The sequence below is a fragment of the Notolepis coatsorum genome, assembly GCF_963971535.1.
Source record: "Notolepis coatsorum genome assembly, chromosome: 4".
NCBI classification, from domain to species: Eukaryota; Metazoa; Chordata; class Actinopteri; order Aulopiformes; family Paralepididae; genus Notolepis; species Notolepis coatsorum.
Window position 1 is genome coordinate 149,783,099 of NC_140168.1, and position 24,879 is coordinate 149,807,977.

Below are 24,879 nucleotides of genomic sequence, written 5' to 3' on the forward strand. Positions count from 1 at the left end.
CTGCCAGATTGACTGCCTTTAACTTAAAAGCTGCATCATATGCATATCTACGTTTGTTTTCCATAATGAGGAGTTGTGCATGAAAACTGCACAAACTGTCTTGCTCTCGTTCTGTCTCTCGGTTCCACTTTTCCACTTTTCCTCGTGCGTGCGCTACCTGCACTCTTCCGGTCTCCAGCTTTCGCTTTCGTTTTTAGGATAGATTTAGGAGGTCCCCCAGTGGCCGTTAGCTGTAACTGTATTTCTTATTCTGATTGTCGCGCTGCACGCTGCCGGTGTTGTACCAACGAGTCACAATGAGAAGCAATGAAAAACAACAGTCTCCCTTGCACCCCCCCCCCCCCCCCCCCCCCACACACACACACACACACGCACACACAACATTAAGGGATAGTGCAAGTATCTTTTACACCCCCCTGTTTATATTAATGTTATATGCCTTACTCCTGTTTTTATATTATACTGTGTTTAGGACTTTTTATATTTTACTAGCACCTAGGGCTGCATTTTAAATTTCGTTGTAACAACTGTAACAATGACAATAAAGATCTATATTCTATAACACAGAGAACAGGCTTCCAATCGCCGCTGCAGTCAAGCCAACGAAGGGTTAATTCACACTGTTAACCCTTCGTGTGCCTTGACGGCAGAGCGTGCAGGGGCGAGATGACAATGCAGAGGTGCAGCATAGTGGCGACTGTCAAGGCGAAAACAGTACTAAACTGTAGTTGATTAAATTACTTTCTGATGACATTAGGTTGCAATAAATATACTCTAACGAAATTCGTTCGCTCATAAAATTCGTGACATTCTAAATGTGATTTAATATTGTTTAATGACAAACCGGCCCGACTCGCGTTTTATGCAACGCGTAATAACACTGGCATTTGTCACAAGTTAAGTTGCTATAACTTATAACTAGGGCTGTCAGTTTATCGCGATAATTAGATTAATTAATTACACAGCAAATTATCGCGTTATGAAAATTAACTCAAAATTAATTACATTTTTTTTTTTTTTTTAATAATTTTTTTTTGTATCTCATTCATTCCATAAGAATGTAGAATACACATTTACAGACTTTTTTATTTTTTAATATGGTCCATTTGCATGTTCTTGGTATCTGATTCTAGGGACATCTATATGAATCTCAGGGAATGTATTCCCAGTGTCAGAAATACTGTGGGCTAGATCCACAAAGAATGGATTGCACGGTGCAAGTTGCACCCTGGTCTGCATCCCCTTAACAATTGTGTGCCGTACTGTATTGTACCCATTCTGCAATCTGTTAATAACATTTTCATTCAATCAATCAATCTGCGCGGTGATTGATTGAATGAAAATTTTATTTTGAGTAAATTGTAATGAACCAAATGAGAATATCAATACATTTTATTGTATCTTTGACTGTGAATAACACCATGCTCAAATTGACCAGACCTGAAAAATCTAAGCAAATTAATAGATGGAAGATGATTAAACAGAAGGTTTTGTAGATACAGTACTGAATTCTGCCATCCGGACACATGCAATTTGAAATATGATTATATAATATAGAATATCAGGCATAAAATTGTTATGCGATTAAAATGCGATTAATTAGATTAATTAATTACAAATCCTGTAATTAATTAGATTAATTTTTTTAATCGCCTGACAGCACTACTTATAACGTTATGATAAGTGTAAAGACATAATAATCAAAAAACAAATAAAAGGGGGACAAAAATAAATAAAAAGTGGTTCATCCATTGTTTATTTACATTTCAATCTATTTTCTTGTTTCCTTTTCATTCTTCTATGATGTCGTCTCCTTTCTTCCTTTCAGCGACTTCGGGTCATGAATTATTTAATTGAATTATTATTAACATTTCGCTATTCTTGTGTGTTTCAACACCTCACTAAGTGCACTCGCACAGACCACACCCAGCTTCTCGTTTTTGTAGTCTTCCCACCAGCATTGGGACACAATACTGTCAGACAAATAACAAGAATTAACTCATTTACAAGTTGTATTAAGTTGAGCATATAAGGGAACAGATAAATAACATTTCAATGCAGTAAAAAAAGCAATATTTCGATATTTCGATTTTTACATTTTCGGGTTTTTGTCCACATATAAGCCGCACCGTTATATAAGCCGCAGGGTCGAAAAATGGGGGAAAAAGCCGCGGCTTATAGTCCGAAAAGTACGTGTATGAGTACTAGACTAGTACTTGTTAGTACATCTAACAATGACTTTGAAAAGATGTTTTATTTTGATCAGATGTTCCTCACTTTCTGACTGTAACTAATTAAATATACAACATGATCACATTAAAAATAATGTAAATGTAATTTTTAACACTCAATGTTGTGTTTTCCTGAACAAACATGGCACAGAGCAGCAGTACACAGTAGTGTTACGAGTACATGAGCACAGTATCAGACCGATACCAATATATACAGGGTTCACACAAGGTCCTTGAAGTGCTTTAACACTTTGATTACCACTGGTGAACATGGTAAAACGTGGTTGAATGCCGGCACCCACTTCAATGATAGCGTTGTGAACGCATAATCTCTGTCTTAAATTATGACTATGTGTCTAATCTGCCTGTCGTTTATCAATGACTTGTTTGCAGTCAACATTGTCGAAACGGATTGTTTTTTAATCGGTTCATTTCCGTTTTATAGCATTTTGAAAAGCCCTCGTTTTTCAGGAAAATATATAGATTCCGTGATAATCGACCTTTACTGGAATATTCTGGCATACACAAAAACGTTTAAATTTTTCGGCCTATTTATGAATCGTTTTCAAATAAACGCTAGATTATCGATAGTATATGTGTACTTATGCACGCTATAGAAGCGGGCTGAAATATCTATTCTCATTTCCTGATCAGCGCGCACACACAGACACACACACACACATAGGGCACACGTTGATATATCTGTGAAAAAAGCTCTGATTACCCTAAGACTGGTAAAATAGATTCCTTACCTCCGATCAGATGTTATCCAAAAAGATTATTCCGGTCATGTGGCGTAGCTGAGATTATGCTCGTCACCAATGCAAGAGGCTGCGGTCTCGACTCCCGGAGAGTCAGCATTGCCTTGGCTTGGGCTGATCGCTATACTAACTCGTTTGGCTGAGTTAGGGGGAGGGAAGCCATGGGTGGGTCCTGGGCGTTGTGGACAGCGACCCCTACAGTTCGGTCGGGGCGCCTGCACAGCGAGGGTAGGATCTGGAGAAAGGTAGTGTGACCTTCCACACGTTACACTCTCCCGGTGAGAATCTGCGCTGCCCGGCTGGCTGCCGGCTGGCTGCACATGTATCGGAGGAAAGCATGTGACAGTCTCCAGCCTCCCGGACCAACAGTAGGGGGGGGTGCGCAACAACCAGGAAGGGGGTTGGGAATTGGCATAACGACTAACAGTGGGATGGGAGGAAAATCGGAAAAAATTGTGTTAGTATGAACGACCAGCCAAGCTGATAGCAATGCGGAGAGCTGGGCTCGAACCCAGCGTCTCCTGCATTGGTGATGAGCGCCTTGCCCACTACACCACCTAGCCGTCCATATGCATATTGTATTTTTTTTTTTTTTTTTTTTATCTTTTTCCTTTTCCCCCCTCCATTTTCCTCTGATTTTCTCCCATCCCAATGTTAGTCGTATGCCAATTCCCAATCCCCTTCCTGGTCGCTGCGCACTTACCCGCCACAGTCGGATCATCTGGGAGAGTGGAGGCTATCACGTGCTTCCTCCGACACACGTCCAGCCAATCAACCGCTTCTTTTCACCTGGCAGCGCGGATCCTCCCTGAGAGGGCGTAGCGCGTGGAAGGTTCACACTATCTCACTCAGGTCCTATCCGCGCTTAGCAGGCGCCCCGACCGAACTGTAGGAGTCGCTGTTTACAACGACCCGGACCCACCCCGCCAGCTTCTCCCACCCTCTAATACAGCCAATTGTATTAGTGTGAACGGCCAGCCAAGCTGGTGACAACCCCGGAGCTGTGAGCTGGATTCGAACAGGCGAATCCAGCTCACAGCTCCGGGGTTGGTGACGAACGCAATCTCCGCTACGCCACCTAACCGCCCCCTCTAATGCATATTGTATCTTAATGTTTTATGATGTTGTTTTATGTTGATGTATGTTCTGTTTTTTTAAGTATATTGTTAACTTAGCTCCGCTGCGCTGATGAAAGTCATACCGTCATAATACCCATACCGGGGTATGATGTCAGCAAGGTATGACGGTATGAAAAAAATTATACCGCCCAATCCTACTCTGACCTAGGGTTGGGTACCGTTCACATTTGAACTGATACCGGTACCTGTGAATCGATACCGGTAACCGTCGGCAGTGTTAATTTTGTCAGCTATTTAAATTTTTGTTTTAGGCTTAGTCATGTGTCAAATGCTCCTTTTTCATTTTCATCATATTTAGTCACCTTCATTTATTTTTCGTTTAGTCTGTTTTTTTTGTCAACTACAGGTCTGAGCATTTTAGTCTTAGTCAGTTTTAGTCTAGATTTAGTCATGGGAAAAAGCTTCGTTGACGACCATATTTAGTCATATTTTTCATTGACAAAATGAACACTGCCCGCCGGTACCTTTTTTCTGTACTTTAGTGTCTAAAAATGTAATCTACTTACCTCAGTTGTAAAAAATGTGTCCAAACTTCAGCGAGCGTTGTCTGCATCTAGCTTTGTAAAGTGTAACCACACTTGCGACCGTTTTTCGGCTTGCCATTGCCCCGACTGCTTTGTTGTTGTAGAATCAAGTAAAATCCTAGGTAAGCTTGTATTGTGCGTGTTAACGTTGACGTGAACGTGCGGCACACTTCATAGGTTTCGTTTCGCGGTAAATTAAACGTTGACGTCATCGGACAAAAAAATTATTCTTAATTTTTTTACCGAAATGTGGCACTGGTGGATCTCACGTGAATCGGTACTCGGTAGTACCGGCGTGATTCGGTCTATTACTTAAAAGTACCGGATTCGGTACATGGAAAAGAGAGGGTAACATATTTATTTATTATTATTTTATCTTCAACTGTATATGCATATTGTATTGTATTGTTTTTTTTTTTTTTTTTTATATATATCTTTTCCCCCCTCCTTTTTCCTCTGTTTTTCTCCCATCCCAATGTTAGTCGCTATGCCAATTCCCAATCCCCTTCCTGGTCGCTGCGCACCTACCCCCCACAGTCGGTCTGGGAGAGTGGAGGCTATCACATGCTTCCTCCGACACACGTGTAGCCAATCAACCGCTTCTTTTCACCTGGCAGCGCGGACTCTCACTGAGAGGGTGTAACGTGTGGAAGGATCACACTACCCCCCTTAGATCCTATCCTCGCTGAGCAGGCGCCCCGACCGAACTGTAGGAGTCGCTGTTTACAACGACCAGGACCCACCCACCAGCGTTCCCACCCCTAACACTGCCAATTGTGTTAGTATGAACGACCAGCCAAGCTGATAGCAATGCGGAGAGCTGGGCTCGAACCCAGCGTCTCCTGCATTGGTGGTGAGCGCCTTGCCCACTACACCACCTAGCCGCCCATATGCATATTGTTTCTTAATGTTTTATGATGTTGTTTTATGTTGATGTATGTCCTGTTTTTTTAATACCAGGGACCATGATGGAAATAAGTGCTTGCATTTTATCATGTTTTTATCCCTTGGATGATGTCTCTAATCCACAAAAAATCAATCAATCAATCAACCCATCCCTACCCTGACCCCCCCGCTCTCCTTCCCTCCAGGACCCCGAGCCGGAGATGGAGGCGGTGAGCTCCAGCCAGGAGATCCCCCCCGTGTCGTCGGCTCCCCAGCAGCCCGAGAAGCTGTCCGTGTCCACGCAGACCAAGAAGGCCAGCGGCAGCTCGCCGCGCACCCTCCACCGCGGCACGCAGACCAGCAGCGACGGCGCCTGCCAGAACATGTGCCACGAGAAGTACACCAAGATCTTCAACGATGTCAAGGAGATGATGAAGGCAGACAACAAGCGGGAGACCGAGCGCGTGGTGCGCGAAGCCTTGGAAAAGGTTTGTAAAGTGAACGTGTGGTGCGTGAAGCCTTGGAAAAGGTTTGTAAAGTGAACGTGTGGTGCGTGAAGCCTTGGAAAAGGTTTGTAAAGTGAGCGTGTGGTGCGCGAAGCCTTGGAAAAGGTTTGTAAAGTGAACGTGTAGTGCGTGAAGCCTTGGAAAAGGTTTGTAAAGTGAACGTGTGGTGCGTGAGGCCTTGGAAAAGATTTGTAAAGTGAGCGTGTGGTGCGTGAGGCCTTGGAAAAGGTTTGTAAAGTGAACGTGTGGTGCGCGAAGCCTTGGAAAAGGTTTGTAAAGTGAACGTGTGGTGCGTGAGGCCTTGGAAAAGGTTTGTAAAGTGAACGTGTGGTGTGCGAGGCCTTGGAAAAGGTTTGTAAAGTGAACGTGTGGTGCATGAGGCCTTGGAAAAGGTTTGTAAAGTGAACGTGTGGTGCGTGAGGCCTTGGAAAAGGTTTGTAAAGTGAACGTGTGGTGCATGAGGCCTTGGAAAAGGTTTGTAAAGTGAACGTGTGGTGCATGAGGCCTTGGAAAAGGTTTGTAAAGTGAACGTGTGGTGCGTGAGGCCTTGGAAAAGGTTTGTAAAGTGAACGTGTGGTGCGTGAGGCCTTAAAGTGAACCACCCATATGTTACTGTTTTATCTCTGTGATCCGTTTCTTTTTTGTATTGGTCGTATCATATTGTGGGGTATCACTCTGGAATGGTCTGGATGTGAGTATAAAATTAAGCAATAATTCAATCAATTTAAAGGTAGCTATAAACAAGCACTTATGGATACATTATGAGAGAGGAGCTTGAGCAGTAATGTGACTGCCTAATATATATTTTTTCTCATTTGGATATTTGTATATATAAAAAAAAAATTACTTTTATTTTATTAGTTTTATTTGTATTATATTATAATGTAAATATTGTAAGGAAGGGGCAGGGCTTGATACGTTTTTTACTTCCCCCTGTTCCTTCTCGAACACTTATTGTATGGAAATAGTCTTTGACTATTTACCTTTTTTAGTTTTTTTTTCTATGTTCGAGACAAATAAAAAATCAAATCGTGAATTGTGATAAGCAATTTGATTGATCAATTTTATAATATGAATAGGAAATATTAAAGTCAAACCGTGTCTCCCCACCACAGCTCCGTTCAGAGATGGAGGAGGAGAAACAGCAAGCGGTCAGCAAGGCAATATCAGGTGTCCAGGCTGAGATGGAGAGGAAGTGCAAGCAGGTGAAGGAGAAGTGCAAGGAGGAGCTCGTGGAGGAGGTGAAGAAGATGGTGGCCCAGCATAAGCAGCTCATCTCCCAGACCAAGAAGAAACAGTGGGTGAGTCATGCCCTCGACGTGATGGTGGTGGTGGTGATGTTAATTTGTGTAAAACCTTTGTAAAGTTTACAAGGTCTTTCACACAAAACAGATTATGGCCTTGTTCAGACTGCCAGCCCAAATACAATTGTTGGCATGTTGTATCCAGTAGGGGTCGGAATCATTACTAGAGTCACGATATTGCGATTTATTCCTTTTTTACCACTAACCACATTAAATGATGTCCCCAACGGACATTACCGGTTTGATTCCTGCTCCTCCCAGGCAGCGTGTCGGAGTGTCCTTGAGCAAGACACTTAACCCCCAACTGCTCCTGATGAGCAGGTTGGCACCTTGCATGGTTGCATCTGCCGTGTGTGAATGTGGGTGAATGTGAGGAACAAAAAAATTGTAAAGCACTTTGGATAAAATGTACCATTTACAAGCCCTATGCAACCCATTATATTTGAAACTATTGAGCTTCCTGTTTTGTAAAAGGACACGTATCTTGGTTTTTGAAGGCTAAAACACTAGATGGACCCATTAGATTGGTTTGGAGCCTGATGAGAGGAGGCAGTACCAGTGTTCAGTTTCTCAATACTAAAGCCACAGTGAAAGGATGGCCTGTACTAGTCAACATCATGCCAAACAATGCCTGGCCTGGGTTAAAAAACTTAAATAAACCCATCCTTTAACCCTTTCACTGCCACACTACATAATGTTAACCCTTTACTATCACACTACCGACCGGTACCCGTACCTGCTGTTGTGTGGCAGTGAAAGGGTTAACCTTCATGGAGACATCTCGCCTAACCTAAATAAACAATCAATATATCCAACTTATTCTATTGGCTTATATTGGGTCCTTGTAAAGTGAGACTTAGTTTGTGCAACAACGCTCAACTCACCAGATCAGACTAGTGCAACATGATTATTGCTCTGAAATTATGAAAACAATAATGGGATACATTACAACAATGGAGGATTTAAAGACGGGGTCTGTAAAACTAAACTTAAATATTTCATTAGGGATATCTCGATAGAACTTTTTTCAGACCATGTACAAGTACTTACATTTGGGTACTTGCAGAGTACCTGTATGAGTACTAGTACTTGTTAGTACATCTAACAATGACTTTGAAAAGATGTTTTATTTTGATCAGATGTTCCTCACTTTCTGACTGTAACTAATTAAATATACAACATGATCACATTTTAAGTAAAAATAATGTAAATGTAATTTTTAACACTCAATGTTGTGTTTTCCTGAACAAACATGGCACAGAGCAGCAGTACACAGTAGTGTTACGAGTACATGAGCACAGTATCAGACCGATACCAATATATACAGGGTTCACACAAGGTCCTTGAAGTGCTTTAACACTTTGATTACCACTGGTGAACATGGTAAAACGTGGTTGAATGCCGGCACCCACTTCAATGATAGCGGTGTGAACGCATAATCTCTGTCTTAAATTATGACTATGTGTCTAATCTGCCTGTCGTTTATCAATGACTTGTTTGCAGTCAACATTGTCGAAACGGATTGTTTTTTAATCGGTTAATTTCCGTTTTATAGCATTTTGAAAAGCCCTCGTTTTTCAGGAAAATATATAGATTCCGTGATAATCAACCTTTACTGGAATATTCTGGCATACACAAAAACTTTTACATTTTTCGGCCTATTTATGAATCGTTTTCAAATAAACGCTAGATTATCGATAGTATATGTGTACTTATGCACGCTATAGAAGCGGGCTGAAATATCGATTCTCTCATTTCCTGATCAGCACGCACACACAGACCAGGGTTTCCGTTAGAAAAAATTGTTGCCGGCCTCAGTGTCCGGTAGATTTCAATCTACCGGTCAAATGAGAGAGATTCCGGTCAGAGTTTATTGAGCTTAAAAACAATTGATAGGCAAAAGAATGACAACAAAACAAAAGAATGACATCATCAAGGCATGTAGATTTATAATATTTTTACTTAAAACTAGGCTACTTTTGCGTATAAAGTCATTATATTCCAAATAAAATAAGTCCCGAGACTCGTGCTGCTGCCGACTTTAAATCAAATAGGTGTCTGTGGGCAGTCGCCCGACATTAATAAACAACAGTCTGTTATAATCACATTTTTATGAGCTAACGAATTCCGTTATATTGGACATTTGTATTAATTATATCAAGCGAAGAACTGAGAAATTTGGCAGAGAGAGACGGCAACATTATCGTGGGATTGCGTGACGACTCTCTCCACCTCGCAACGACTTATTTGCAAAGAGTATGGCGCTGCAGAGCAGCTGATTCAGCTGTTATTGGCTCTTTTCTGGGGACCGCACAGCAGCGCCCCCCACCCAACATTGAATTGAAAATGGCTGAATTGGAGTACTGCTGGAATACTGCATTGTGCTGCTGCTGCTCCGGCTCTGCAGCTTCACAAAAGTTCGCACACCCAGCACTAAGCTCTCGCTGACAACGTCGTTGTCATTATTAGAAGCAACGAGGAAACAAATGTAATGATCGTTTCGTTCATCGCATAGGCTATTTAATTTTAGCCTATTTTAATACAATTCAAATAATCAAATTGTGCTTAGACTCAGGGAATTATTTTCACCGGACATTAAGACCGGAGAGATTAAATATGTCGGACTTCAACAGATTTTGCCGGTCAAATACCGGTAATTACCGGCTAACGGAAACGCTGACACAGACACACACACACACACATAGGGCACACGTTGATATATCTGTGAAAAAAGCACTGATTACCCTAAGACTGGTAAAATAGATTCCTTACCTCAGATCAGATGTTATCCAAAAAGATTAGTCTAAACTAATGGGGTGCAGTTACACAGGGAGAGACGATAGGGGGTGGTATTTTCCCAATTGAGCTCAGAGAGCGTCTGCAACACTAGCATGAGGCTCGATTGATGAAATATGAATTCAAATTGCTAATAAAAAAAAATACGACAAACAAACGCTATATAGAGTTTCCGGCACTCAACTGGCGGCATGAACTAACGACAAAACGCGTCCCTGGCACTCAAAGTGTTAAGTGCTTGACTTTTTTTACAAAAAAAAGTCAAGGCCTGGAATTCCTTAACCCTTTTCCCGCCAATAACGTCGTACGACGGGTTTCAAGTTCATGCAAATTCTGCCAATAACGGCGTACGACGTGATTCTGATCATAATTTCATATTTTCGCCATGGTTTTCATATTTCACTCACAGAGCCTTGTCATATGCTGCGGGACTCAGCACAACTCTGCAACGCTTCAATACTGCCACCTGGTGGCTGATCGGCGAGTTGCAACCGGAAGTGGATCTCTTGTGATCCCGGTGCGTCTCCCTATTCCGTCCGGCCACTCGTTTATCGTCCCTGGACTAAAGACACACACCGTGGATATGGATCTTTGCCATAACTCAATAATCCACATGATTTGGGCGTGTATTAGTAATATACAAACAGGAAATGGATCGCATCGATCCCCACCACATAACTGGGATCTGAGGGCTCCACTCTCATCGCCCAACGCTACGAGGAAGCTGCCGTGAGTTTCAGCGTTTTTCTTTATCATTTTCGATACAAACTGCTCTGATCTATATATCACCCATACTACATAAATCATTTAACGTCGGTCACGGAATTATAAACAACCCCCCCCCCCCCCCCTCCGTTCACCCGCGGATGATCAGTCATAACCCTTAGGACCATGTACAGTTGAAATTTTTTATATAACGTTGATCGGTATCAAACGGCATTAGATAATCTAATATATGCATTTATGTCTATATCTCATGTTCTAGGAAATACTGCAGAAAACGATAAAAAAAATATTTATACTCTAGACGGTATTTTCGTATGAATGTGTGAATGAAAAAGTAAAACGTTCCTACATCCTGAACGATATATAATCGATGTTGAATGGGCCATAGTAATGTCAATTTAGCAATACAATTTAAAAAGTTATAGCCCTGCAAAGAAGGTGAACATCTCCATAGACTTACAGTACTGGCAGAGAATGGTATAAGATGATCAAAGTGGTGGCAGGGAATGGGTTAAACAGCAACAAAAATTCCCAAGGTGCTTAAAAAGTCCTTGAAATTCAAATCAACCATTCGCATTGAAAGTTTTGTTCATCCATGATCAAATTGTTCTGAATCAAGAATAATTTTTTTATTTAAAGTGTAACTAATTGTCGGAAATTGTTTTTTTAAGCCATAAATATTGGATCCGACCCCCCCCCCCCCCCCTAAAAAAACAGCATTTAAAAGTGAATTGTATCCCTTTAAATGCCCTTTTAAAATGAAAAATGTTGCTTGGACAAGTACCTCCTTGAATTTCGTTTTGCAATGTCTTCCTGTTATCTGGCCAACTGGAACCCCCCCCCCCCCAGGTTTCAGCTGAGATGAGTGGTGTGTTTGTTTTGTCTCCCGTCTCGTCCCAGTGCTATAACTGCGAGGAGGAGGCGATGTATCACTGCTGCTGGAACACCTCTTACTGCTCCATCAAGTGCCAACAGGAGCACTGGCACGCCGACCACAAACGCACCTGTCGCAGGAAGAGATGAACAAGCCCCTCTCCCCCTTCTCTCTCTCTCTCTCTCTCTCTCTCTCTTTCTACCTGCCTTTCTGAACACTTTGTGGACCCAACCTTTTTTGCCCAACGTCCTGAGAATACAAGGAAAAAGTTGTTCTTTTCAACTTCATCGCTATTATTATTTAATGTACTGTACCAATGTTTTGATTCGATTTTCTCCTCTTTCTCTACTCGGAATCCTGAATCGATTGTTTTAAGAGCACTGCTCTTGATGGTATGAGTGTGTGGTCTTGTGTGTGTGTGTCCCCCCCCCCGTTACTGAAGTGCTCATTTTGAAACATATGTTGGCGAATGTGTTTGTTTGAGTGTGTGTATAACGGATGAGCATTAACTGAATACATTTTATTACCTGAATTTTTTTATCACTTTTCTTATTGTAAATGCAACAATAAATACGCACCGTTGATCTTTAAAAAAAATTATAGAACCATTGCGTTACTATTGCGGTGTTAAAATTGTGCTCTGCTTTCATATGGAAAATATAAGAAAAATGCTGAAAAACATGGCAATTGTGGTTAATTTAGCTCACATTATGTTGAGTGGGATTAAAATGTATTTCGGTGGGTAGCACCTTTTATCATTTTGATTTAAAATTATCATCCTTAAAGTCAATTAAGCATCATTGGGAACAGGGTTATGAAGTCAGCTTTTACGAGGCCGACATAAAAAAAATCTTCCGTAGATTTGTATTATGCACATTTTGGGTTAACTTTTTAAATAAACAAATTTTTTATTAATCAAAAAGGAACGCTTTTTGATTTGTTTTAAAATTTCTGGGGAAATGTATAGCAATCTTTACTGAGCTGGATCTTGGAGAGGTTCCTTCATCATTTGATTATAATTTTTTTTGCACATTTAATTTCTTGTTCACAATCTGAATGCTTGTAATATTGCCAAAAAAATAAGAAATTTCTTTGAACCTATCTGAAGAGAAAATGTGTCAAGTGTTGTTTTTTGCCCTCCCCCACCCCTTCTAATTTTCTTTTCTTTTTTTGGGGGGGGGGGGGGCGGTTGGTGTCTGTCATTGTTACTGTGGTGTTCACTCTGTTTTTCTTTTCTTTTTTTCTTTCTTCAAAGTGACTATCTATGAGACTCTTCACTGCTAATGCTGTAGTTGATGGTCAGTGCCTGCTTTTTTTCATTTTTCTTATTTTTTTTCAAACACCATATTCTGAGTAACATGATGTGCATGTTGATAGTTAAAAAAAAAAGAGAAAACATTTTAAACAGATTTTAAAAATAAAGGCAAGAAAATAGAAGCTTGCGGATAAACTGGTTTTTAATGGACAATGAATATGGATGGACCAATATAAAATATATGCAAATGTGAATGATCAAGCTAAGTTTTTTATTTGTATTTTATTTTTAATGGTGTTTAATATTATCTGGTGCTTAGCTTTGGTCTTTTTGAAAGGAGCAATTACATGAAATTACATAGCAAGTGTGACACCGTAAGTCCCTGTGACTATTTCCTTAGTAATGATGAGTTGACGGAATGGAGGAAAAGTCGATCCCTTCACATGTGTGACTTCATTCACCTTGTTGGCACAACCTGTTGGCCACTTTTGGGAGTCTTGCTTTGCCAGTGTTGGCAATTATCTTTCATTCTCTAATTTTTAAGTGTATCACTTTCAGACGTAACATGATTTATTGTATTGTTTAGACTACTTTTTGAATTCAATCCCCACCCCCATCTTATCCCGTATGCTTCATAAGTTGTCCTTTCTCAATTGTAAATATATATTTTATAGCACCGAGACAATTCTGTGTTTTCTGAAGAGGCATTCAATGCTGTTGATGGTTAATTGCTGTTGAGTCAGACACCCCTCATCAAATACCACAGCTATTCATGTTTTTACGGTTAACCAGGTAACCTCTGTTACCACGGTTGCACTACTACATGTAAATAAAATATCTAACTCCATTTTAATCTCATCTATTTAAATTATGATATAATTTTTGAACAAACACCTTTTTCAGATTCAAGCTAGTTTATTTATCCAACAACAAGGAACATGTGATTTTGATTTTGTTGATGCATCTGATGGAACACAAGCAGAATCACTTGAGTTAAACTATCGGGTTGGGATATCAAGAACGCTGGATACCGTCGGCGCCTGGGTGGTGCAGCGGACTAAGCGCTCGTCACCAACGCGAGAGACACTGGTATCGAATCCGGCTGTCAGCGTTGGCCGGCCGTCATACTGGCTCAATTGGCAGAGTCAGCGGGAGGGAAGCCGGTGGGTGGGTCTGGGTCGTTGTAAACAGCGACTCCTACAGGTCGGTCAGGGCGCCTGCACAGCGAGGGAGGGAGATGGTGAGGATACTGTCATGTGACCTCCCACACGTTACACCTCACCAATGAGAGTCCGCGCTGGCAGGTGAAAAGATGCTGCTGGCTGTCTCCTATGTCTCGGAGGAAGCATCTGATAGACTTCAGGGCTCCCTAGACCGACAAGTGGGGGGCACATGCGAGCAACGACCAGGAAGGGGAGGGGGGAATTGGCATAACGACTAAATTGGGATGGGAGAAAAACACAGAAAAGGAGGAGAAAAAGTGGATAAAAACTAAAAGAACGCTGGATACCCAAGCTTACATTTACATTTGCCAGATATAAAATGGTGTACTTCTTGATTTGTTTTATAGAATTTGTCAAATGAAACTATTAGTTCTTGTTGATGTTCTAGCCATACAAACCAGTCTCACTATGAGCAACATGATACTGGTGAATTCATGGCCCCTTGGTCATCATCTGGCTCAATAATCCCGCCTTCTGAAATACTTCCCCCATGACTGTTAATTTAGGTTGTTTTTACATTGAACAACCGTATTACAGAAACTCTCTCTTATGTTACAGACCTTGGTAATGCTGGGCTTACAGCATGCAGCTATAATGTAACGCTGGACTTACAGCATGATGCAGCTATAATGAATTAGAATCTGTCGGGGCTCCCATGGTCATGAAAATCTTGGAAAAGTTATGGAACTTTTTTTAATATGTCTTCCATGTATGGAAATGTGTTGGGAAATGAGCTCTTGGAAAAGTCATCACTATTAGCTGGTTCCCTGCTGTATATGTTCTGCTGAGTTCTCTCTTCATATCACAGCCGGGCAAATTAACAGACTGAAACAACCCTTTGATCTCCCAAATCAGGGTCTGTCATGTAATTTTATTTGACTTAGAAGCATTTTATATTACCTAAACCTAAAATCCTGGGCCACTTGTTACAAGAGCTGAAAGGGAGCTGTCAATCAAACCCTAAGTTGTTGAAATGGTTCAACTTCTGAAAATGTAAACGGAGAGTCTTCCCGTTTACTGGGCGCTGCCATGATGAATCGAATGCGACGGAAAATAACAAATTTTACGACACTATATTGACATTTTGAGAAGTTAGATAATTTCAACAACTTTTAACTTGATTACGTTAACTTGATAGCTCCCTTTCAGCTAAATATATCACTAAAACGTTTAGCTATAAATTACCAAATTTATCAAATGGACTTGGTTAGAAAGTTTGGTTAATCGGCTAACTAGCAGACTAGGGTAGACCACCCATATCTGTTTTTTTCTTTTAGCTATACCACCCAGACTATGTTTTGATTAAATGATACCACTGGACTTTCCATCCACTTACTATCAAATTCTGGGATAACCATGCTAATGCAATCTAGTATATAGTGTTGGGGGAGGGGTAGCTCCATCATCATCGAACCATGATTTAGATTTTTACAAATACATTTGATTTCAGGCCCGCCCAAAAAGCAAAAAAAATCTACATAGTTCAGTATTTTCACATGTTTTCAGCAACTATTTTCGAACATATATAATGTGTTTAGAAACAAATCGCAGAATTTCTTTTTACAGGGACTTTAAATGACAACTGCAACTATTGAGCTGTGGTATTGCGCCATGATATTGTATGGCAAACGGCTCATGAGAATACTATGAATAGTCCCAATGCTTTATAATGAATAATTACATACCATTTGAATACTGAATAGATGCCATAAGTATACAGTGTTTCCAACACTTCCTGTTACACAGGTCAGACCCAAGAAGACTCTTGTTTCTCTTTGACTGTGCATTTTATATTTGTCCATCCACATGTTAATGGTCATTTGTGCTATATTTATTTTCCTGTTGTGGAAATTGTTGTCATTCCAGTTTGTAAAAAAAATGTTCTTTGGTTTAAAAACTGCATGAACAAGGTGTGTGTATTTACAGTCCCATGTTAAAAGACATGTTAAAAGACATAGTTGCACTCCCTTTCAAATTTGATGCAATATGACAATGACATGACGGCTCTAGCTGCCTGAAGATGACAGTTGAGCTCATTTTCCCCCTGCCACTGAACTGAATTTCACCGATTGTATTTTACAGTTTTGAAAAGTACAACATTGCACATCCACTGCTAAATCGACGTGATTTAATCTTCAACTTGGGTCATTTTGATTTCCTGTCCATATGTAAAGTATTAATCGTGGCTTAACATTTTTTATGCTCCCGGCAGATTTTTTGTTTGACGCTTTAGCTAGCAATATGTATATAAATATATTCTACGTGCTAACATGGAGAAATAAATGTTATCAACAAGTCCCAGTGTTTTCAAGTTTTTTGTAGGTCTGTTGGTAATACTTCAGTCTATGTATGCCATTTTCACTTCCTGCCTGTAAAATGAAATATTTTTAGTGCTTACATCAGCATGTCCCACTTTGTTTGGGTTTGTGTAGCACTGTGCTTGCTACGCATTAATAAATGATGTAGCTGGTTTGTGTGTAGCACTGTGCTACACATTAATAAATGATGTAGCTGGTTTGTGTGTAACACTGTGCTACACATTAATAATGATGTAGCTGGTTGGAAATTAATTAAACTTGTACACAGAACTGTGTTTACCAGTTGTAATTGCATATTCAGGGACAGAACAAAAACACTTGAAATAAATCGAGGGTAAATATAAAGAATAATGCTTCTCAAAACGGCAAGTTTGTGGTTTTTACAAGCTAGGTATATTTGTATGTTCAGCTACTAATAGTTATATCAATTCTCTTTTGAAGGTGGACTTTTCAATCAATACTCATCAATTCATATATTCAGATTCCTCACTTAATTATTTCAATTAAATAAACCCATCAATACCAACATTACCATAATTGCATTACCATAAATCCCATTATCCTAAAAAAAAGGATACATTGAAGAAGAAAAAAATAGGAACAGTATCGGGAAACATCAAGATGTTAGCCCATCAAACAAAAAACACTGGGGGCCTGAGTCCACCAGTACAGGTCCAAAGTTGATAATACCACAGAAAATGTGTGTTTTATCCAAAATGGCCATTGGCACCAATGCTGGTTGGTTCATAGACAGTAACACAGCGTGACGGCGACAGACGAGAGCGACGGGCCATCCGAACGTTAAGAGGTTGTTAGATTGTCCGACAGTATTATTTTCCTCGCTGTGTGAAAGAAATAGTTATGTCAGAGGGGAGTAGCTAAGTACTTTCTGTCTCAGGTGTCGGAGACCTACAGAAATGACAGCTGGCACCAAAATCCATTCCGAGACAACGGGCCCAGTACTTTGTTGGCGGTGTGAAAATAATGCCGAGAAACATTCATATCTTTGGAACCGTTTGTTAAATTGTATCAAGAGTCTGGAGATTATCTTCTCTGTCAAAATTTAAAGTGTATCTCTCTGTCGCACAAAGGCTCCAGTGCACAAGTCAGACAGACTCGGACCGGTACCTTGCCACAAAGAAAGAATAAAGTTGTTTAAAATTAAATGTATTAGGGCGGTCGGGTGGCGTAGCGGAGATTGCGCTCGTCACCAATGCAAGAGGCTGCGGTCTCGACTCGCGGAGTCAGCATTGCCTCTGGCTTGGGCCGGCCGTCATACTAACTCGTTTGGCTGAGTTAGGGGGAGGGAAGTCGTTGGTGGTAAGCTGGCGTTGTGGACAGCGACACCTACAGGTCAGGTCTGGGCGCCTGCTCAGCGAAAGGCAGGAAGTGGTGACGGCAGCGTGACCTCCCACGCGTTACACTTCACCAATGAGAGTCCTCGCTGCCAGGTGGAAAGAGAGCCACTGGCTGTCTCCGCATGTGTCGGAGGAAGCATGCGGTAGACCTCAGGGCTCCCTTGACCGACCAGTAGGGGGAACATGCGCACAACGACCAGGGAGGGGGGGAATTGGCATAACGACTAAATTGGGATGGGGAGAAAAAGAAAGAATCGGAGAAAGAGAGGATTAAAAAAAAATATTATTTAAATGTATTCTATTTATTAGTCTTCCGGGTATTTTATTTAGAAAAATTGCCACTTTCGAACGGCGCCTCACTCCAGCGTACTTGACTCAGTCGCAGGTTTTTAATAAAGGCTGGCTGGCAGTGTGCATAAGGCATAACTGTTAGATTATTGAATTTCTCTAACAAACGGATCTATTTCAGTCGCAAGTGCAGACTCGTGCTGCTCGCTCATAACGGAGTAGAGAGGCGGCTTCGTCACTGACTGAGGGCAGTGCACACACAATACACACATACTGCCCACGGAACGACTGTAAACTGTCATAATAACAAAGCCACATCCTTGCTCTCCTCCTGAAGCTCATCTGGAGAAGGTGTTAGGTGGGGGAGGGGTTAGGTGTGTTGCAATGTGGGTAAAGAGAAACGCCTCCAAACCTTTGAAGCTCCGCCGTTGTGGTCTCATCTTGGTTAATAAGACAATAGATTGTGGTCTCATCTTGTCTTGGTTAATAATAGGTATAAGTCTTTATTCGTCATCAGATTAACAGACACACACATTCGATGGGCGAACCACAGGAACACACACACACTGAGTCGCTGATGAAATGTTCTCTGCACCTCCCATCCCGTCATCCTTCCCCCTCAAGGGCAGCCGGGAGCAGACGAGGGCTGCGGCGAGCGCTGCCCCCGGGGACCAATCCAAGTGCTCCTGTCCGTCTTCGTCAGGGACAGCGTTAGCGATCTGTTGTGCATGTTTTCCCATTGGGTTTATGTTGTCGGGAGGGGAAACCCTTGCGAGCACAGAGGGGGAGAACATGCAAACTCCACACAGAAAGGCCCGGGAGATACCCCACCTGGGTAACTGGCAACACGGCAACCTGGTCAGTAAACATTTGAAGATTGCTCAATAAGACCTGCAGGCGGCACGGTGGTGTAGTGGTTAACACTGTCGCCTCACAGCTAGAAGGTCCAGGGTTAGATTCCCGCTTGGGGACCAGGTTTCCGCGTTGCCAGGTACCCAGGTGGGGTATCTCCCGGAGTCCCGGGCCTTTCTGTGCGGAGTTTGCATGTTCTCCCCGTGCTCGCAAGGGTTTCCCCTCCCGATAAGATAAACCCAATGGAAAAACATGCACAACAGATGGCTAGCGCTGTCGCGTCCCTGACGAAGACGGACAGGAGCACTTGAATTGGTCCCCGGGGCGCGGCCCCTCGCCCACGCCCCTATTGGCTCCCGGCTGCCCTTGGGGGGAAGGACGACGGGATGGGTCAAGTGCAGAGACTCAACCCCATCGGCGACCCAACTAATTGCATGTGTGTGTGCCGCCCATCGCATGTGTGTCTGCCTGCATGCCGAATAAAGACTTCTCCAAAGTCCAGTTATTATTAAAGATCTAAACTAAAGTCTGTGCCTGGTCACATATTGACACGTGACTGGGAGAGTTGCCAGCTGTAGTCGACTCAAACACACCACAGCTTGGTGGCACGTGATGGGGAGAGTTGCCAGCTGTAGTCGACTCAAACACACCACAGCTTGGTGGCACGTGACGGGGAGAGTTGTGTCACGTTTTAGACTCAATCGTGAAAGTTGTAATAAGATATTTAAAGATATAAGAGATGAAACACTTTTGAAGGTATTTATTATAAAAAGTGAACAAGCAATGTAATATAAAAAGTGAATAAGCAAAATATTATAAAAGGTGAATATAGCAAGGTACAATTGAAATCTAGATTGTTACAACCGGCCGGTCGAATATAAAAGAAAGAAAAAACAGTCAAGTCTTTGTTCAGTCAGTCCAGTCTCGTCTGTCCAGTCAGTCCGTGCAGCAGTCTCGTCCGTCCAGTCAAAGCAGAGAAGTCCCCCCTTCCCTGTGAGGGTGATCTTTATTTTTTTTTTAACCTTAATTTTTTAGCGTTTATCGCTTTTCTGGTCAAGCATGACCGACAGAAACAGGTTGAAATGGGATGTAGAGCAGGGGAAGACATTCTGAGAAATGACGGCGGGTCCGGGAATCGAACTTGTGTCCCCCAGATCCGTGACGAGCACGGTTTTCCCCGACGCAGAAATAGCGCCGAGATATGCGGTGAGCTACGGGAGCTCCCCCGAGGGTGATCTTTATTAGTCCCCTAGTCCAGTGTGTGTATGTGGTGTCTCTCCTCAGTGCACGTCGTGTGTCTTGTGTATTGGTCAGCCAGTATGTCAGCCGTGCATGAGTGCGTGGTACGCACATTTACGTGCGCATTTGTGCGTGTGTATCTCTATGATAACGATCTGTGATTAATGGAGACTGGAGTATGTGACCAGTGGTTGACCTGGTCGTATATTAGTTGGCTTGTGGCATTTTGTGACAATGAGTTGAATTATTTGATCCGGGCTAGTCTGGTGAGATCTCTCACCAAAGGTCAATGTGTGCGCGTTGAGAGTGAGGGTGTATCAGTGGCGGCTCTGCCACTAGGGGCGCACGGGCGCCGCCCCACCTGCTGTTAAATCAGAGAAGAAGAAAATAAAACTTTTTAGTTTTTTGTTTTATAGTTATAGCCCTATAAATAATATAAACATGTTTAAAATGAATAATATTTACTCATTTTAAGTGTTTGTATTTCCAATGCACAATATAACGTTATTATCTAAAATAAAAAAACACTCGTTTTCCTGAGCAGGAAGTGACCTCACGTTTTTTTTATTTTTTCGTATTTCTCGGCCCGGGCTAGACGCGATATCGCTCTGAGTGCGCGTCACAGTTTGATCGCTGTATCCGTCACAGCCAATCAGTGCATAACGCGTTGTGCGTTGAAATATGACTTATGTTGGAATCCGGGCGCGATTTGAAGCGGTCTAGCCAGTAGCGTCAAGAATTTCTGTAGCCGCATTTCGCGGAGACGCTCTCTGATTGGCCGACGCCAGTATTTTTTTTCGTAGCAGAATTTCGCACAGACGATCTCTGATTGGCCGAATCCAATTTCCAATGTTCCAATTCTAGCTTATTCCTAGGTTGGTCCGTTGGTGTTGTGTTGTTGTGAGATGCAGGCAGGCAGCTGTTTGTCTTAGAGCGTGCCGTGACTGCAAGTTCTTTAGACTGTTAAGCTTAGGCACTCTTTCAAAGTTGGTTAAGGTTAGAGTTTGTCTTAGAGCATGGCGATAGAACGCCAGGTAGTTTGCAGTCTGTTTGAGCGGAAATGGACAAAGGAATAAAGTACTTGTGTTGTGTGGTGCTGCTAACTGCTAACAAGCTAACACTTGGCTAACAAGCTATATGGCGGATGCAGTCTGGACACAGTGGACAGTGGTCTGGAATACATCAACAGTGGATTATACACTACTTTATCAAGGCAAGCCCTCCTGCCCTGGACGTGTCAACTAAACAGTGAGTCTCTCTCTCTCTCTCTCTCTCGCTTTTGGATTGAAAATACGTGGATTATGGCTTGTTCAATATCGTCTATGTTTGAATGAATGAATGAAGAGAACTTTATTAACAGATTGCAGAATGGGTACTGTAACTGAGGGGTACAATTCCCTGACTGTATTACTAGATATGATACTTACTACCACTACCTTTGTACTTAATATTCGGCCACCCAGTACACGGCATAAATATATTATCATAAACACTCTCACGTAGATGAAACAGATCCAACACAAATGTACGAAGTCGAAGTATGCGTTTATTACTACACAGCAATGGTGTGTAGAGCAAGCACTTAATCACTTAATTACATTTATGAATTGAAATAGTATGCACTTTTATGGCAAAGAGTATTCGTCTGTATATCAATAGAGAATGTCCAATCTCTGATGGCGCAGGTGGTAAATATACGACCTGGAATAGTTAAGGAATAACAGCAATGATACTTTAATGATTATATACTAGATACACTAAGGGGGGGTTAATCCGGTCGCTTGTAAGCCGACAGGAGTAGGAGGGGGGGGGGGTAGAATCCGGCTGCCTCGTCCGGCCAAGGGTATCCCAGGTGAACCCACTGTAGTGCCGTTCAATGCGCCGGCGATCCTTGGACCACAGATGAAAGCAGGTGGACTCTTTGTGGGCCGGCTCTCTCCGGTCCACGGGGGAGAGACGTGAAGCGACCTCGTCTTGCAGAGCGTCTCCTCACCTTGCGTCCTCTCCAGGGGGGGGGGGTTCCAACACACGGCAGTGTCGGGGGTCTTTATCCATGGAATAATCAAAGTATACAAAGCATAATCCGTGCCTGGGAAGGCGGGCTGTCGTCGGTAGAATAATCCGGTATACAGGTCCACTCGCTCGTCGGCTCTGGGGCTCCTCGGGTGCAGCTTCACATGGGGTCAACCACCCTGGGTAAGCAGCCAGTTCTCTGCCCGAAACGATGGGGGTACTGACTACGGTAGTATTCTCACCGCACGAAGCACTATATATTAACAGACTATTATTAGCTTAATAGACTACGTCCAACTCGACGATATAGTGCCAAATATGACTATTCAAATATTAATATACACAATGTCTCAATACCGATGGTAGGCGAACTTGGCCTTACTCCCACACGTGGCGTCGCGGGGAGGCTTTACGTCTGTGACTCTATTGGAGGGTAAGAAACTGGACTGAAAAGGAAGTCCTACTTTAGTAGCGCAGTATATATACACACTATGAACAAATAGTCCCATTAGTGGTGCGGTAGCCAGATTCCTACGCGGAACTAGGACTTGTTCGTACATGTGAAGCGGTACGTTTGAACTGGGTCTGAGGGGTATGGCAGCCTGGCACCAAGGTCTCGACCAATAGTAGAATGGAGACTATTATGGGATGTTCAGTAGGCTAGAATGGATATTCAATGCATATTGTACAAGGAATATACAAGGGATATCAGGGAATATTAGAGAATATACAAATACAATTAAATATATATATATAAATAAATATATATATTCGGTTTAATCTGGCCCTTCACAACAGGTACAATACAGTACGGCTCAATACACACAATTGTTAAGGGGATGCAGACCAGAGAAAGACGTTTGTCTTGTTTACATCAGGGTCCCAGATTTTCGATTCATATCGATAGTTTAATAGCTAGCCTTGGCTCGTTTAACAATATGCAAAATATGTGTACAGCCCTGTACTCATACTGAAGTTATTCTTGGTATATAATAGGTCTGATTGTGTAACGAATCGATTCCACGTCGCGCTGTGTGAGAGAGAGAAGGAGAGAGGGAGAGATCTCCGTGTGTTTGGAGACGGAGCGAGTTTTGTTTCTAACTTTTCTATTTATATATTGTGTTTCAAGTTGTGAATTAGACTATACTTTATTTGACTGGTTGTGTGTTGTTGTAGTAACAGCTGAGCGACTCGTTCATAAGAGCCGATTCATTGCCGTGAGCGTGAGTCGAATCGCTCACGTCTTGCCATGAGTCGGTTGCGTGGTACTGTACATGTTTGCAAAATGTTTGGTATAGCGCCCCTAGTCGCGAAGCATCCACGAGCCGCTACTGGGGTGTATGTATGTGTGTCTGTGTGTGTGTGTGGGGGAGATGTGTGCGTGTGTGTAGGTTTGTCCTATGTGTAAGTGTGTGTGTATCTGGTGTGTGTGTATCTGTCCTGTGTGTATGTGTGTGTGTATGCTTGTGTGTGAGAGGGACGGAACCACAGCCTGCACCAAGGGTCAGCAGGTCACTGATAAGAATCTGTGAGTGGCCCTCTGGCTGGGAGAGAGACGTCTTTTTAAGGGAAACAAACTTTGTATAGTGTAATGATGGGAGAATGTCTCTGCTATAAATTTACATGATATACGTGTCATATTTCAACAGTTGCCAGCTGTAGTCGACTCAAACACACCACAGCTTGGTCAGCAGTGTGTCTCTCTGGCCCAACGAGAGGAGGCACTGGCAAAATAACCAACTTTAATATTTGTAATAATACGAATTAATATTTATAATAATACTAATTAAAATCGGACAGTATGCTCTGTACTGTAACATTCACCGTGTTATTTCACATAAGATTATGATGCAAGGGAGCTCCAGTAGCTCACCGCGTACCTCGAACGCTATTTCGGCGTCAGGGACAACCGTGCGCGTCACGGATCTGGGGTAGCGAGTTCGACTCCCGGACAAGCCGTACTTTCTCAGAGTGTCTTTCCCCCCATCTGTACCCCCATTCAACCTGTTTCTGTCGGTCATACTTGACCAGAAAAATGCGATAAACGCAAAAAAGAACCAGCTGACTGGTCAAAGTTTAAAAAAAAAAGATTATGATGCAAAAGGCGGCTGAGTGGCGCAGTGGGCAAGGCGCTCTCCACTAACGCAGGATATGCTGGTATCGAGCCCAGCTCTCGGCGTTGCTACCGGCTTGGCCGGCCGTCATACTAACACAATTGGCAGTGTTAGAGGGTGGGAAAGCCGGTGGGTGGGGATTGGACGTTGTGGACAGCGACTCCTAGAGGTCGGTTGGGTGACGCCGGTGCGGCGGAAACAGGAAGTATCGGGGGCAGCGTGAGCCTCCCACGCGTTACTCCTTGCCACTGAGAGTTCGAGCTGTTGCGGTGAAAAGATGCGACAGGCTGCCTCCTCGTGTACCGGAGGGGACGCCTGAAAGCTTTTGACAACAAATGTTTGTTTCCGCGTCTCTGATTGGCCAGGTAATTTCTGGTCATGTGACATGTACGCCCAATCGTGGGACCGCAAGTGTCTACACTGGTTAAGCTTAGGCGCTCTTTCGAAGTTGGTTACGGTTAGAGTTTGTCTTA

At 42.5% G+C, this 24,879-nt stretch overlaps 1 protein-coding gene across 1 annotated transcript in view; it reads left to right on the forward strand.

Annotated features, from left to right (window-relative positions):
* The window catches only part of zmynd11 (zinc finger, MYND-type containing 11), a 162,261-nt gene extending 145,773 nt beyond the window's left edge, over positions 1 to 16,488 (forward strand). Inside the window, exons 14-16 of the mRNA XM_084313668.1 lie at positions 5,747 to 6,028; positions 7,162 to 7,347; positions 11,773 to 16,488. Coding sequence (XP_084169794.1) covers positions 5,747 to 6,028; positions 7,162 to 7,347; positions 11,773 to 11,895 — 591 coding nt within the window. The 3' untranslated portion in view covers positions 11,896 to 16,488. The remainder of the gene's footprint in view (positions 1 to 5,746; positions 6,029 to 7,161; positions 7,348 to 11,772) is intronic.
* Positions 16,489 to 24,879: the final 8,391 nt, after the last annotated feature.